The sequence below is a fragment of the Phalacrocorax aristotelis genome, chromosome 8 (genome assembly GCF_949628215.1).
Source record: "Phalacrocorax aristotelis chromosome 8, bGulAri2.1, whole genome shotgun sequence".
NCBI lineage: Eukaryota > Metazoa > Chordata > Aves > Suliformes > Phalacrocoracidae > Phalacrocorax > Phalacrocorax aristotelis.
Window position 1 is genome coordinate 38,687,963 of NC_134283.1, and position 12,604 is coordinate 38,700,566.

Genomic DNA, 12,604 nt, shown 5'->3' on the forward strand with positions numbered 1-12,604 from the left:
TTGGGTTTTTTTGGCTGAGTATAGGTCTGAACAAGCATAGAGCCCAAAATAAGAACTTCAGTAGGGTTATCCATAAATATTTCCCAACCTCTGCTTCCAATGTGCAATTTCCATAACTATTTCCCAATGAAAAAGAGCCCAAGAATGTTAGGCAGTGTTGCAAAAGACAGGTATTGAAAATTCATCCCCTTGCTTCAGCTAGTGCAGGTAACTTGGTAGCTACAAGCCAGCTGAGGGCTCACTTGACTTGTGCAAGGTAAAGCCTGTCCCGGTCATGGCTGGGAGCCTTATCTACATATAGGATGAGAGTCCTAAAATCAAGATAGGGGACAAAAAATAACTCGCTTGGAAATGTTCAGGCACTTGCAGTTTTTTGTTCTTTATTTATTCTCTTATGACCCAGTACTCCAGAATGAGCCACTTCTACAAAATTGGGCTGTTTCCTAGGCGTGCGGGTGTGCACATGAGGGTACGTGTGTGTGGGCAATGCACTCCCTGTCATCTAAGGACTTGTCTACAGGGGAAAATGTGGGGTATTTAAGGTCTATCTGCTATGCGTATGAGTCAGTGGGAATAAATTATAACATGTTACACCCTCTGAAGGCTCTAATCCAGAATGAGATGTCCTTAGAAGAGGGTAAAACCTACTGTGATCTCTTGGATCAGAGCACCCACACTATGGTTTAACCCTGGCAGATGCCAACTTCCCATAGTTTGCCAATCCCTTATAACATCCCTGGCCATCCCCACAGAGGGAGGCTTGTTGTCCTTCCTCACTGTAGTAATGGTCTCAGGAACACAGGATCTCCACGGCCTTTTTGCTGTTCTTGCAGAACTGATCAGCGAGTAGCTCTTGTGTGGGTGCGGCACAACACAGAAACAGATTTGGCTTCTGGTGCGTGAACACGCCTGTCTGCATGGCAGAACCACAAAGCTTGTTCTGCCCTGGAAAGGGCCTTCTTAACCTTCAGGAGTCTTAGTCCTTTTTTTTAAAAATAGTTTTCCCATTTTGTCTGATTATTCCCTCCTCTTTTTTTTAAAAAAAATATTCTTGTCTCTGAAGTTTGACTCTTGCGATGCTGGGTTTTAAGGAGCAGGAAAGACCAAAGGAAATAACTTGAATTCCTTTCACTCTTCTTTTTGTCTTCCGAAATCAAAGCTACTTGAAAAGCACAACTAGTAACAGTGGTTTCTGGTGGTCCCATCAGACCTTGTGGGACCCAGGGACCCAAGGCAGACCCCTCTGAGCCATGCGTGTGAGGCAGAATCTCCCTGTGGAGGGGCTGGGGAAATGAAAAACCTTTTGCTCTGCATTAATTATTTATAATCCATGTTGGCTGAGTATGCAGCCTCTTCCAGCCAGCTCTGTCCTCTCAGCATTTGTGCAAAGGCTAAGAAATAAATTAAAGATGGGAAGAGCTTGTTTTCTCAGGCTGAATGTGGGAGACAGTGGTATCATAAGACAGAGGGAAATGTCCTTCATTACTCCAGCGCCTGAGTATTAGACCACCTTATGCCTGTAATGTATTTATCCTTACGAAACCATGCAGGGAGAAGTGATAGCATTCTCATTTAGCCTTCCACATCGGTATACATAAAAGCGCACAGACACACACAGTCCAGCTACTCCAGAAAGCTTCCCTGCTTAATTTTAACAAAGGGACTTTCATAAACATCTGAGGACTGCGGACTGGGTAACGGCAAATAATAATTTTTTAAAAATTAGCAACTGAAGTTATTGGCTGCTCTGCAGTTTGCATGTCTCCCCCTGCACAACGTAACATTTTTAACTTTGTAATTACATGGTAGGCACCCATCGCAGAAGTGCAGGGTCAGTATCAGGGCATTGTGGTGTAATTATGCGGCCATTTTTGTCTTGTAAATTACAGAGTTGTCATGGGACTGAGAGGAAAATGGCACCAACTGCTTGACTAATTGGCAGTTTAAAGTTTAATTACCCCGGGCCTGAGTGCTGCCTCGAAGACACAGCTATGGGAGGGAAGAAAGGCACTGTGGGTCCTGGATGCAACAGCCTCAGCCCCAGGCTGCCGACACCAGCCCATCCTCTGCTGTGCATTGCCCCCGGATGGATGGACACATCTGGGGAGGAGAAGGCAGGAGCTCTGCTGCAGAAAACCTTCAGCTGCCCTATGGATTGAGGCTATTCCTCTTTTGTACCTCTTACCAAACCTCCCTAGGCAGAGAAACTTTCCAGCCTCCTAGGAGAGGACAGCACATTGCTCCAGAAAGATGGCCCTGCTGCTGCCCAGCACAGTTCTGTTCTCAGGCAGCACCTCCCTGCATTAAAGGGAAAATCCTTTCCCTAAAAAATTCTTGAAATCCAATTCATTCCTTAGAGCCATAGCAGTCAGATTTGATTTAGCACCAAGTTGCAGAATAGGTACATATTTTATTTTTACTGAAAGGTCAGAGGGATTTTAGTGCATCATTAACAAGTCTGCCCTTGGTGGGGCTCTCAGGATGGCTGTGAAACACTTCACTTGGGGGACACACGCTGAAGTGGAGTTAAAACTAGTTAGAAAATGCAAGTTGTTACCAACAGTCAACATCTTCTTGGTGGCCTGACTGAAGCAAGCTGGGAGGGCAATACCAGGATCCCAGGTGCCCATGGCATGCAAAAAACATCATTATCACAACAAGCATTAATTGACAGTTGGCTTAACTGGCTTTGAAAAGATGCAGCTTGAATCTGGAGACAAAAAAAAAAAAATATCCAGCAACCCTGGGTATACCCTGGAGATAATCTTCCTGGCTCAAGACAGAAAACACCACAAGGAGAACACCATAAATGACTTTGGTATTTCTTCTACCCAAAAGGTGGATTAGAAAAAAGACTTCCAGCTCAGTAACTATGAATATAGTGCTTTACAAAATAAGAGATACTAAAAAAGATTGCCAAGGAGGGTAACTCACCAAATTTGCCAGAATATAGTGGTACCCGTTCCCATTTTTTTCAAGCTTGATGATCTGCAAGATGAAAACCAAAGACATTTAGCAGAGACCAGCTGAGGAGGTAGAACTTCATTTATCTACCCTTCCTCCCCATTTTTCCCCGATGAGACTGTTTGGTTGAAGACAGGAAGACGTAGCAAAAGAAAAGTTCATAATCTTATAGAGGAAGGACAGAGCTTTCACACATGATATTTGAGTAGCAAGTCTGAAATGAGTCAGGACAAGATGCCCAAGCAGATTCCACAGGCAGGGAGAATAAACTACCTGAACCAGCCTGTTTCCTATGGACTCATAGATAAAACCACAGTGCGTTTTATAAAAAAAGTTTAAACAAGAACTGTGTTTCAGACATTAAAAGAACAAAGCAGGGAGCTGGGGTCCATTTGTCCTGTGAATGCAGCTGGAACACTGTGCAAGACTAGAGAGCTATTCTGGACATCCTCCCATTTAGAGTCCCTGCTGCAGATACCTACCTGGGTGAGATGTCAGGAGGTTTACAGTATAGGGCAATATTTCTCCTTTAGTGCATTGGGGTACTTAAAGATATATCTCCAGAACAAAGCTGCCTGGGCAAGTCATTCAACAGAGGATTCCCCGTGCACGTTCATAGAGATTATTTGTATCTTCATACTCATGGTGTCCCAATATATGCACTTTGCCACTTACTCCTTTCTCCCTGATGCCTGTAGAGTTAGGTTTTTATTCTCTTTATTCTCTTGCTTATGGATCTATAATGTTAGCTGGACCTATATGGATCTATATGTTAGCTGGAAATTTTCCCTTGTCTAAAAAGAAAGGCACCATCTGTTGCAGGGTTGCCTGTGATTATGGGGGAGAGGGTGATTGATCAGATGGTCCCTGGCTGTCTTTTTCTTCCTTCTTTTAAAAAAATACAGAAAGAATACAGCTGAAAATCACATTACTCTTGCTGACTCTGCGTTTCCACCTGTGCTAGTTTTGGCTGGGACAGAGTTAATTTTCTTCCTAGTAGCTAGCATGGGGCTATGTTTTGGATTTGTGCTAAAAACAGCATAGATAATGTGGAGATGTTTTAGTTGTTGCTAAGTAGTGCTTACACCAGTCAAGGACTTTTTCAGCTCCCCATGCTTTGCCAGCTGCACAAGAAGCCAGGAGGGGGCACAGCCAGGACAGCTGACCCCGACTGACCCAAGGGATGTCCCACACCATATGACGTCATGGTCAATATATAAACTGGGGGAAGAAGGAGGAAGGGGAGGATGTTTGGAGTGATGGTATTTGTCTTCCCAAGTAATTGTTGTATGTGTGATGGAGCCCTGCTTTCCTGGAGATGGCTGAACACCTGCCTCCGATGGGAAGCAGCGAATGAATTCCTTGTTTTGCTTTGCTTGTGCACGGCTTTTGCTTTACCTGTCAAACTGTCTTTATCTCAACCCAGGAGTTTCCTCACTGTTACTGTTCTGATTTTCTCCCCCATCCCACTGTGGGGGACTGAGTGTGTGGTTGTGTGGTGCTTAATTGCTGGCTGGGGTTAAACCACAGCACCACCAAAATTCCTCTCCACTGATTTCCAGCAGCACTGTTAAATTCTTATCAGGTGACTAGAGCCAGATACCATCTGCATTTGACCTAATCCACACACAGAAAGAAGACAGTGAAAAAAAGGCCCAAACTAGGATGCCCTCAGAACCTGTAAAAACACAACAATTGCCAGTTTCTAAGAGAACTGTGCTATTTCCATTAGGTTGCTTTGCTGGCAGCACTACTTCTTATTTCCATTGTCGTATGAATTGACTCTGAATTACTGCCTGCATTGCCAATGCTCAGGCAAAATCCGCACGAATGGTAGTGAGGCCAGAAACATCCTCACACCCAGAATGATAATAAAATGATTGTTGTGTTGGATTCGACCAGAGGTCGGTCTACCCAGGACTCCTCTCTGATACAAGGCTGGTATCAGGTGTTTGCGGATCATCAGATGAGGGCACATACAGACTGATCCTCCCCATGGGACAGCACTCCCAGATTATCACGGGCAGCCATTTAGGGATTTCCAAATGGATTATAAATGAGCTGACACTTGCTCTGTGCAATTGGTTCATCTGCCTTAGCCTTTCTCTGATAAAGTGCTCTTGCATGCACATTAAAACTCATCTGGTTCCCAGCACTAACGGGGCAGCAATTAACTCCAATGCAGACTTCATTTAGTAGCAGTTTCTTACACAACTAATGTCAGCTCCACTGCCCTGTGGTTCTCCCCACAGGATCCCTCAGCATGGCTTCTGCTGAGCAGCCTGAGCAGTTCTTTTTTTTTTTGAAAATAACTCTGTATACCTAAGGCTGTAAAGATATATACTCTTCTTATGGGTAGTTTTCTGAGTATCTTCCACAGCCAGATCTGTGAAGCAAAACCAGACCAAACTTGTCCCCTTCCACTCATCAACTGAGACTGACCTTTGCAGTAAGTCCCAGACCCTGTGGGAGGAAGGACCATCTCCAGGGCACTGGGATGTCTAAGAATTATGATCCAATTCCCCATTTCTCCAGTGTCAACAATAGCTGATGTTGGCTTCTTCTGCCCAAACTCCCCCTTTGTTATTTTATTAAGTGTCAAGAGTCGATGAACCGGAGAAGGCTGCCATCCAGCTTTCCCTGAGCTGTTAATCTTGCAGCCCATCCACCTGAATTATGAGGCTTGCTTCCTGTGTTTTACACGGTTATTTGTGATCTTAATTTATTTTAGAATGCTTGCTCAGTCCTAATGTGTCCAGACGGCGGTAGCAAGCTGAGGTTATAATAGCATTTATCACTTAGCCTGAACGTGGTGAGAGGCTGTGCTAGGCTGCATGCTGATAGCTCACTTGGGCCACCTAGGTTTCATTACCCACTTCTTAATGGGCCAGTTTGACATCTATTAGAGAGAAATCCTCTCAGAGTGAAACAGTGGCAAAGGAGAAATTCCAGTTATTCATTTTAATGAGAGACAAGGAAGAAACAATTTTGATGGAATACAACCCACCGCTTACTTATCCCATTAAGGCTACACAGCACGGCCCCGTGGATATCCTGCCCTGAACCAAGGCCTGGCTCATAAACGACAGTTACTTCAGCAAAGATAAATCATGCCCTTGAGACATGACACAGAGAAATCTCCAGGAAAGAAATCAGGTCATTTTCCCATATATCACTAACACATGGAGCACTGGCTCCTCTACAGCAAATGTCTCCAGAACACAAGAAGTGCCTTGCTGGGGTCAGGGGTGGTTATTTGTGTTATGTGTACGGGAAGAAGAAATTAAAAGTGGCTGCAGGCACCAGGGTGTATGTATGAGGGACTGATGCTAAACAGCCCTCCCCAGCCCTTCTGTTCACCAGGGAGCACAAATCCACAGCCACGGAAAGACAGAGGCAGGCTTGTCAGTGAAGAAGATAAATGCATCAAAATGTCCCTGAGAGGCTGAGGCAGCTCTTTGAACACCTCAGACACGGGAAGAGACAGGGCAAACAGAGCAGTGACATCCACGCAGAGGTTGCTGGTGTGGTGAGCTGAGAGACTGGCTGCCAGCCTGAGCTTAAGTCCCAGATGAATTTCACATGATAATGAGTCGAACACTATCTTTGACCCCCTCCGGTTATCTGCATGTTGTGAAAGACCTGGCATCCACTGCTTACACTGGGATAACTACCTCTGCTCTTCAAAATCCCTGTGGACTCAGAACAAGGAGTCAAATGAGGATAAAAATGGACTACACTGGTTTAAAAAAAGTTACAGCCCTATCCCTAACAGGAGTGTTACCTCCTAGGTACAGACATCCATTGGAATTGCTCTGTTCTTAGTGGATGTTTTTTACAGCATTGCAAAACAAATACAATCACAAGACCTGGGTTGTTTTTTTTATTGTTTTTGCAGGTAGCTTTAGTTATATCTAACTTTAACTCTTGCTCCAGTTACGTGAAGAAGTTTGAATGAAAGGTTCATTTACCTGTTCCTATTAGAAAAAACAGATATTTGACTACAGAACTTAACTTTCTGGAAGTTAAAAAATCAACATCTTTAACCCTAGAAATCTGATGTGCCCTACAGAAAAGCTTGCAGAAAAGGCAAATTCACTGTCTAGGTCCTGTCAAAAATTTTGTTCAACTGCAGCTACTCTGTGGTCAGGGAGAAGACTTTACCCTCCAGAATAATCTGGTCTCTTCTTCATGAACATGATCTTTACTTTGAGGTTAAAACCTGCAACCTGCTTCTTTATCATATATAATGGAGTAGCACGCAGAGACATCCAACAAGGATGGATTGTGCTCGTCACTGAGCCGTGCAGCTGGTGAAATGGCAGTCCTTGTCCCAGACAGTGAGCAGCTGAAGTGTGAGACAGGAGATGACAGGTAGCTTAAACAAAGTGACGTGTGAAGCACGAGGTAAGAGTGAGCTGGTTATGAGAAGTACGATAGTGGGAGTCACAGCGCACCGGCTGCGTGGCACTGTGGGGCCCTTTCTAAGCCACATGGGATAGGAGACCCAGCTGTTGGGGAAGTGTTGGCTTTAGGTGTGATGGGGAAAGATATTAAAGTTGGAGTTGAAGTGGGGACACAAATATGGACTGAGACCTGTCCATGGGCTTGCATTGATCTCCTGCCCACAGAAATCCATTTTCAGGACTTAGGAAACGCATTAAGGGAGTCACGGAGGAAAGAGGATGGGGAAAATTTGGGTCTGCACTCCTGGACAACCTGTCTAGGATTAAGGATCAGTAAGGCAGGGAACACAACGTAGCTGCTGAGTCTTCTGTTGCATCTGCCTTGTGACCATAAGCTGACATAACAGCCAGGAGATGGCTGGGAATGAACCAGTCTCTTTTGCTGCAAGGCACAACAGGAGCTGGAAACATCTGATCCTGTTACATCTGGAAGCCCTAGGAGGATGCTGAGCTCCAGCCTGATCTGGAGGTAGTGTTACTGAGGACACTACAGATGTACCATAAAGCTTCTCCAGCTCTGTCCTGCTGGAAGTGGTTTTGAGAATTTGGTGCAGCGCATGGAGGCTGGAGGACCAGAAGTCTGGCAGTGCCGATTCACACCTCCACCCTAACTCACAGGAAGTGGGAAAACAGGAGAAAAACTCAGCAGAATAAGGAAGTGCCATGTCTTGTGCATGTTGCTTGGAAGAGTTAGCACAAAGCAAACTTGTTGGGGAATAAGAGGGTATAAAGGACTCAGCAGAGGAGTCAAACAAGTAGGGAACATGGAGTAGCAGAGCTCACTCAGCATGAATACATAGGAGCTACTAGTATTATATGGCTTTTCAGTTTCCACAATAACACAACGGAGAAATACCTGCAAGCTCTGCAGCCTGCTGCAATACACACACACACCCCCCACACGTCCAATGACAGCTACAGTGAGACATGGGTCAGACAAGAATGGGGAGGAGAACTTCTCCAGGAGAAACAACCCTTCCCATTCTGCATGCAAGACCCCTTCCAGAAGACCCGCACCAACACAACCTTGCTAAGGATGATGTTCAGCCGCTCAGATTCACAGTCCACCACAACCAGCCTTTCCTTCTTCTTCCCCAGCTCTTGAAAGAGCATGCGGTAGCCCTCTTCTGTTGTTGTCAGGATGTTGACAGCTGTCACCTGCCAGTTCTTCTCAGCTGCAGTGTCCAGCACTTTCTGTAGGACTGACAACCCTGCGATGGGAAGAGATGGGGAAGAGGACAGTAGGGGGAGAACCAGGTTTTAGTTGTGCAATGGCATCTTTCCATCCTTCTGACAGCCTGCATAGCTGCCTCAAGCCGGGCTGGATACAGCATCGCAAGAGCACAGCAGAACTACAGAGAGCAACTAATAGTCTAGCATCTTACCCAAACACAGCTGGGCTAGAATTAATGACTCCTGCTTTTTCTGTACAAGCAGAAGAAAATAGGATGATTCCAGGACTAGTTTTCCTTTGTAATTGGCAGATCAGTCTCATTGATCAGGCCCTGCTGTGGGATTCAGATAAGATCTCTAATCCCTGTCCTCTTGTCTGTCACTACCCAAATCACTTGATTTCTTTGGGCAATAGTTCCCTTCTCATCTTTGATCTGTTTAGGGTTAGGAGCACCCTCAGCAGTCACGATACACAATCGTATTCAGTGTCCCTGTCTCTTTTGGCAGCATCTCATCAGAAAACTTCATTATTTTTAAAAGGATGTTGCCTAAATTACATGCACAGCCTTCCAGAGGAGATACACATAGTCAGCACTGCTCTGGAGTCCTGCTAGACAACCTGCCTACTGCAGTCTTTTTGGGATATTCAGAGTGCCCATGCCTCGTGACAACAGAAAGCAGGGTGGGATGCTTTTACACCTTCTCCTTGTCTCTTAAGGTCATCCTGTCCCTACAAGGACTAATGATAGCTTCCAGGACAGAGCTGTGAATCACCCTTGCCTCAGCGCTTTCCCCCACAAGTCCATTTTGCTCTCAACCTCCAAGCCTGGAGCTTTAAAGGCATCTGAGAGCTGGGGAAACTGAATCACAGAGCAATGAGCTCACTAGCCCTGTTTATGGTTTAGAAAGTTAGTTAATATCTTTGAAGAACCCAACAGAATCTTTCGTTATTTTACAGAGACAACTAACACTCACTAACACAGGGAACTTGGAGTTTTCCAAGCTACCTGCCAGATACACACACATGTTTCACAAATAGATGTGGGCTCAGGTGAGACCTGAGCAGCTCTTGGTTCACATTTATAAATGTGGGACTTGGTGGTCTTGAGTTCAATGGACCTATTAAGTATGGGACCTATTCAATATAAACTATTTTCCCATTTGAAAATCGAACCGCTCACACAATAAATATTTCCCTCATGTTTCTGGGGTTCAAACCTGACCCTATGAACACAGACATACTGGGTCAGGCTAATGCTTCATCTAGATTAGTGCCTGAACGGGGAAGGCATTGGGTGACCCTTCCTTTAGCCACCCTCTCAGCCTCCAGCAACCCACAGTAAGAAGACTTCTTGAGGCAAAGATTCCACTTAGACCACTACATTTAATTGCCTGGTAACATTTCCCATGTATTTGTGACTTACCCCGGTCAGCATCATAAATGTACACAAACTTCTGCCAGCTGTAGTGCTCGATGACACTAATGAGGGCATCCTGGAGCTCTGGGCGAAGCTGGAGAACAAACTGGTTGGACGTTTCGACCGGGAAGCTTGGCGTTATGAAGCAGACATGAAGAGCCCCGCAGAAAGATGTGAGCATGTTAACAGTCCTCCTCTCGTAAAATCCAAAGATGGCGTAGACACCCTTGGAGAACTGTGAGCAGACTGGAGGAGCAGAGAGAAAGGTCGTGAGGGCAGAAGGACAGGAGGTTTCTCAGGGAAGTCACCAAAATAAACCTTTTCCCCGAGATAAGCTGTAGGCTCTCTGGACTTGATCACTTCCCTCAAGGCCTGTGAGCTGGTGAACACAGCCTGTGAAGAACAGTGCTTGTGGCCATGGGGTGCTCTGCCCTTGATCGCCACAGACCTGCTTTACCTTTGATAGGCAGAAGGGACAGAGCAGAGTGAATTCCGCATCTGCAGGGCTCTCCTGAAGATTTTGCTGCTTCTGGGATAAAATGTGTTATCTGAATGAGGGAACCCCTCAGCAGAAAAGCACAGTGGCTCACTGAGCCCTACCTCCTTGGGATGGCAGCTCTCTGGTCCCTGGAGCTGTTTTACTATGGGGGAGAAAGTCTTCAGCCAGAGCTTGCTATTGCAGCCCCAGATGCATTCAAGGAGCAGAAGGAAAGCATTTGCATCACAGCACAACCCTTTGCAGCAAATGACTCCAGGAGAAAACCATGGGTTTGACCTCAGAAGCTGAGACCATGCTCAGCAAAAGTTAACCTAGGATCAGTACACTCATAGCACAGCTACAGGGAGGTTTGTCCCCAGGCATGAGTTGCTGGCACTGAGGTCAGAGCCTCTGACACCAGGGCTGTGTTAGTACTTAGGGAAACCTGTGTGGTAATTCCTGTTTTCCTCACAAAGCCATGGTGGGGAAGGCTGTGGGCCCAGTGAGGTAGTGGTGGTAGCCTGGGAGGTCTCTGTGACTAAGATCTGAGGGTGCACGCTAGGTTCTCCAGCAGATATTTTTGTCTGATCCCAGCAGCTGGCGCTGTGCTGCACAGGGAGGGCTCTCTTGGGTTGGAGCCCTTCTCTGGAGAACACTTAATGAGATTGTGGGAGCTGCTGGAAAAATGCCTTAGGATCTCAGTGAGGCAGAGAGAGTTCACACTTTGGGTTGTAAAACTTAGCCTCTGAGACAGTCAGACTCGTTTAATATCACCCCTGTTTATGGCACATCCCAAGTTATCAATAAATCTCCAAGACGGAGGTGGTGGCAGTGACAGCGTTTTCCCTGTGTCAGAACTCCTGGCACTAGTATCTCCTCCCGTTGTCACTCCGACTTTGAAGACCTTTGGCTGTGACATTTATCCTGACTCAACACTTCACACATCATTCGCTGGCACCCCGCCTTCCCCCCGACAGAGTGAAGGGTGAGAATTTGGATGTGACATTTTGGGGTCCCCTGGCAAGCGCTCTGCGCTGCTCGCTGCTCGGGAATCCCGTGACCTGGTTTCTGCTGGTAGCCACCAGCACCAAACCTTCTGCATGTGTGGCTGGAGTCAGGCTCCTAAACATGAGCTTGCTTCATCCTTAGCTGGGCTCCATCCAAGATCTGTCCCTCCAGTGGGCACCAGAAGTCATCCCCGGCTGGCTTAAAGCCAACCTGGATAAGATTACTGTGTTCCTCACTCCTCTACTGCCAGCATCAAATATCCAGAGGGAAGAGCAAGAAATCCTGCTTCCCACTGTGCAAAGCGAGTCCTCATTCCCATCTCACCACCAAAACGAAGGAGCTGGATTTTTGAAACAGCACAGTGTTGAGAGCTGAGAACTGAATCTTACGACACTGGTAAGAATTTTGCCTTCCTCTTGGAGTTGAGCCCAGGTTTAGGTCACCCCAGGCAAAGAGTTTGTCCCCAGGGTCACCCATTCTTTTTTTTCGCCACTCAGCATCTGTGATCTTACATACCTCAGAACCTTCCTCCCCCAAGGGAATTCATATTTCTGTGGGGCAGGGACTCCTCATGAAGCCCAAACCATGATGGAAATAAAACCCTCTTCTCTTTATTTTCACAGCAGTGTCTGTCTCTGCAATCAGCAATTGTGCCTGTATCAGCTGGAGTCACTGCCCTCATCATGAGACTGACACGTTCAGGAAGAAAAGTAGCAGACACAGATAGAAATAGTCTGAACATCATTTCCATGTGACTGGATCAGTGGGTCTAATGAACAGTGCGATATACCATATGTGAGAGATCAGAACATGATCTTTGGAGACCCAGGCTTCAGATTCACTGAATGATTAAAGTGACGTTCTTAGGGCAGCTGAACAATCCAGCACAATTAAAATTCCAGACAATAAAATCAGCTGACTTGTTTTGTTTTGTTTTAGGCAAGCCATGGCTTCATTGAATTTTATTTTCTATTTGAAATGAATCTATTATTTTTTAGGTTTTTTTTTTTAACTCTGTGGCTCAGTCACACTCAGGCAGCCCTCCTACACTGTTCTGAGACACTCATCAATCCCAGCGTTTGAAACAGATTGCACCA

At 45.9% G+C, this 12,604-nt stretch overlaps 1 protein-coding gene across 2 annotated transcripts in view; it reads right to left on the reverse strand.

The window, feature by feature from the left end:
- GRIA1 (glutamate ionotropic receptor AMPA type subunit 1) overlaps positions 1-12,604 on the reverse strand; it is a 140,074-nt gene that overhangs the window by 64,947 nt on the left and 62,523 nt on the right. For both annotated transcript variants that reach the window (XM_075102655.1, XM_075102657.1), the window contains exons 3-5: positions 10,028-10,267; positions 8,457-8,641; positions 2,935-2,988 (exon numbers count right to left, since the gene is read on the reverse strand). In XM_075102655.1, coding sequence (XP_074958756.1) covers positions 2,935-2,988; positions 8,457-8,641; positions 10,028-10,267 — 479 coding nt within the window. The remainder of the gene's footprint in view (positions 1-2,934; positions 2,989-8,456; positions 8,642-10,027; positions 10,268-12,604) is intronic.